At 40.8% G+C, this 1,859-nt stretch overlaps 1 protein-coding gene across 1 annotated transcript; it reads left to right on the top strand.

The window, feature by feature from the left end:
- Window positions 1-108: 108 nt before the first annotated feature.
- LOC105315985 (zinc finger protein 862-like) lies at window positions 109-1,816 on the top strand (the record flags this gene model as incomplete). Its single annotated transcript, XM_011410769.1, has 1 exon — window positions 109-1,816. A coding segment is annotated over exon 1 (1,708 nt), but the record flags the coding sequence as incomplete, so codon positions are not given.
- Between the last annotated feature and the right edge of the window lie 43 nt (window positions 1,817-1,859).

The following is a 1,859-nucleotide window of genomic DNA, read 5'->3' on the forward strand; positions in this document are numbered from 1 at the left end:
AACAAGATGGCGTCTATTGCTCCTATTGTTCTCAAGGGGTGACTCGTGGTGTCTCTAGCAGTGGTAGTGAGGTTTTTCTGAGCAAGGGATTTACTGGTACACGGCCTGATGTGTTATCAAGATCAGAGCAGCACGCAGCACCAGAACTGTTCTGGTAGCTATAGAGAAAGTCTTCACCGTAGAGCAAAGAGACGTAAAATTGATGACCTTATCCACTCTGAGGACTGTCTGACAGTGGATGGTGAGGCTTTTTGCGATGCTCTTCGTTGTATATACTTCCTTGCAAAGAATGAAACCCCTCATACCACCAATTTTGTACCATTACATAGTTTGTGTGTCCAACTTGGCAACACAACACTGCCACGTTTGTTATTAGAAGGAAAGAACAGGACATACCCATCTGAGCAAACAATGAAGGAAATGATGGAAGCTATTGGGTCTGCTATAGAAGAATTTTTACTTAAAAATATCTGTGCTTCTCCTTTCTATTCAATAATATTAGATGAATCTACCGACCTTTCCACTGTTAAGCAGTTAGGTCTTGTAGTACAGTACCTAGATATGGAGACTGCTACTGCTGAGACAAAGTACTTAAAACTAATAGATCTTTCACCAGCAGTTCATGCTACAGCTGATGTGATTGTCAAAGCAGTTACTGCCTACTTAGAAGAGAAAGCATCTCCAGCACCTGGGCTTCAAAAGCTTATTGGAGCAGCTTCAGATGGAGCTTCTGTCATGGTTGGGAGAGACAATGGTGTGATAGTTCAGCTTAAAATAAAAGTACCTGGTCTTATTGCAACACATTGTTCAGCACACAGACTTGCTTTGGCTGCTTCTGATGCTGCTCATACTACACCTTGGTTTGCCCGATTTGAAAGAATACTAAATCAAGTATACTCATTCTTTTCACGCAGTGCTGTCCATACAGCTGAACTAGTGGAGATACAGAGAATGATGGACCATCCAAAGCTGAAGCTAAAAAAACCCTCTGAGACTAGATGGCTCTCTCTTGAGAATGCTGTCAGTGCACTGAGATGCTGCTACAGACCAGTAAAAGCTGTACTGGAAAATGAAGCTGCTGAAGGTGATGCTACTGCCCTTGGATTGCACACACAGCTAAAGAAACCTGAATTTATAGTAAACATTCACTTCCTCTGTGATGTCCTAGATACTGTGGGTAGTCTCTCTAAAGCATTTCAAAGTAACCAAGTTAATCTTCTGGGAATAGAAAATCTCGTAAAAGAGAAGCTTTCAGTACTAGAAGAGCTTCAAAATGACATCTATTGTGGAGGATATATGTTGACAGTCATTAAAAACTACCCAGAAGAACTTGCTGCAGTCAAGGAAACTAATTTTGACACTAAAGCAGCATGTTACATCAAAGAGCTAATATCTAGTATTAGGAATAGATTTCCCAATATTAGACTCATTACTCTGCTAGGACATCTTCATCCTAAACATGTAGCTGAAGCTACACCAGCAATCATTTTTGAGCTTGCTTCTTCACTGAGTCTTAATGGTCCTAACCTATGGAATGAATTCATGTCATACAAGTCATTTGCTCTTTCTCTCAAACCAATGTCACTCCATCAGTCTGTATTGGAGATGTGGCATCCTGATAGACGAGACACCATGGTAGCAGCATATCCCCTCATATCTCAATTATTAGCACAAGTTATTGTACTACCTGCTTCATCAGCTGAAGTAGAAAGAGTGTTTTCTACTATTAACAGGACAAAAACTCCACTGCGCAATCATCTCACTACTATGATGCTTGATAACCTAATTAGAATCTCTATGGATGGACCAGAGTGTTGTGAGTGGGACCCTGTTCCAGCAGCACTAAAGTGGAAATCAAT

This window comes from Amphimedon queenslandica, unplaced genomic scaffold (assembly GCF_000090795.2).
Source record: "Amphimedon queenslandica unplaced genomic scaffold, v1.1 AMPQUscaffold_6364_Cont21676, whole genome shotgun sequence".
Classification (NCBI taxonomy): Eukaryota; Metazoa; Porifera; class Demospongiae; order Haplosclerida; family Niphatidae; genus Amphimedon; species Amphimedon queenslandica.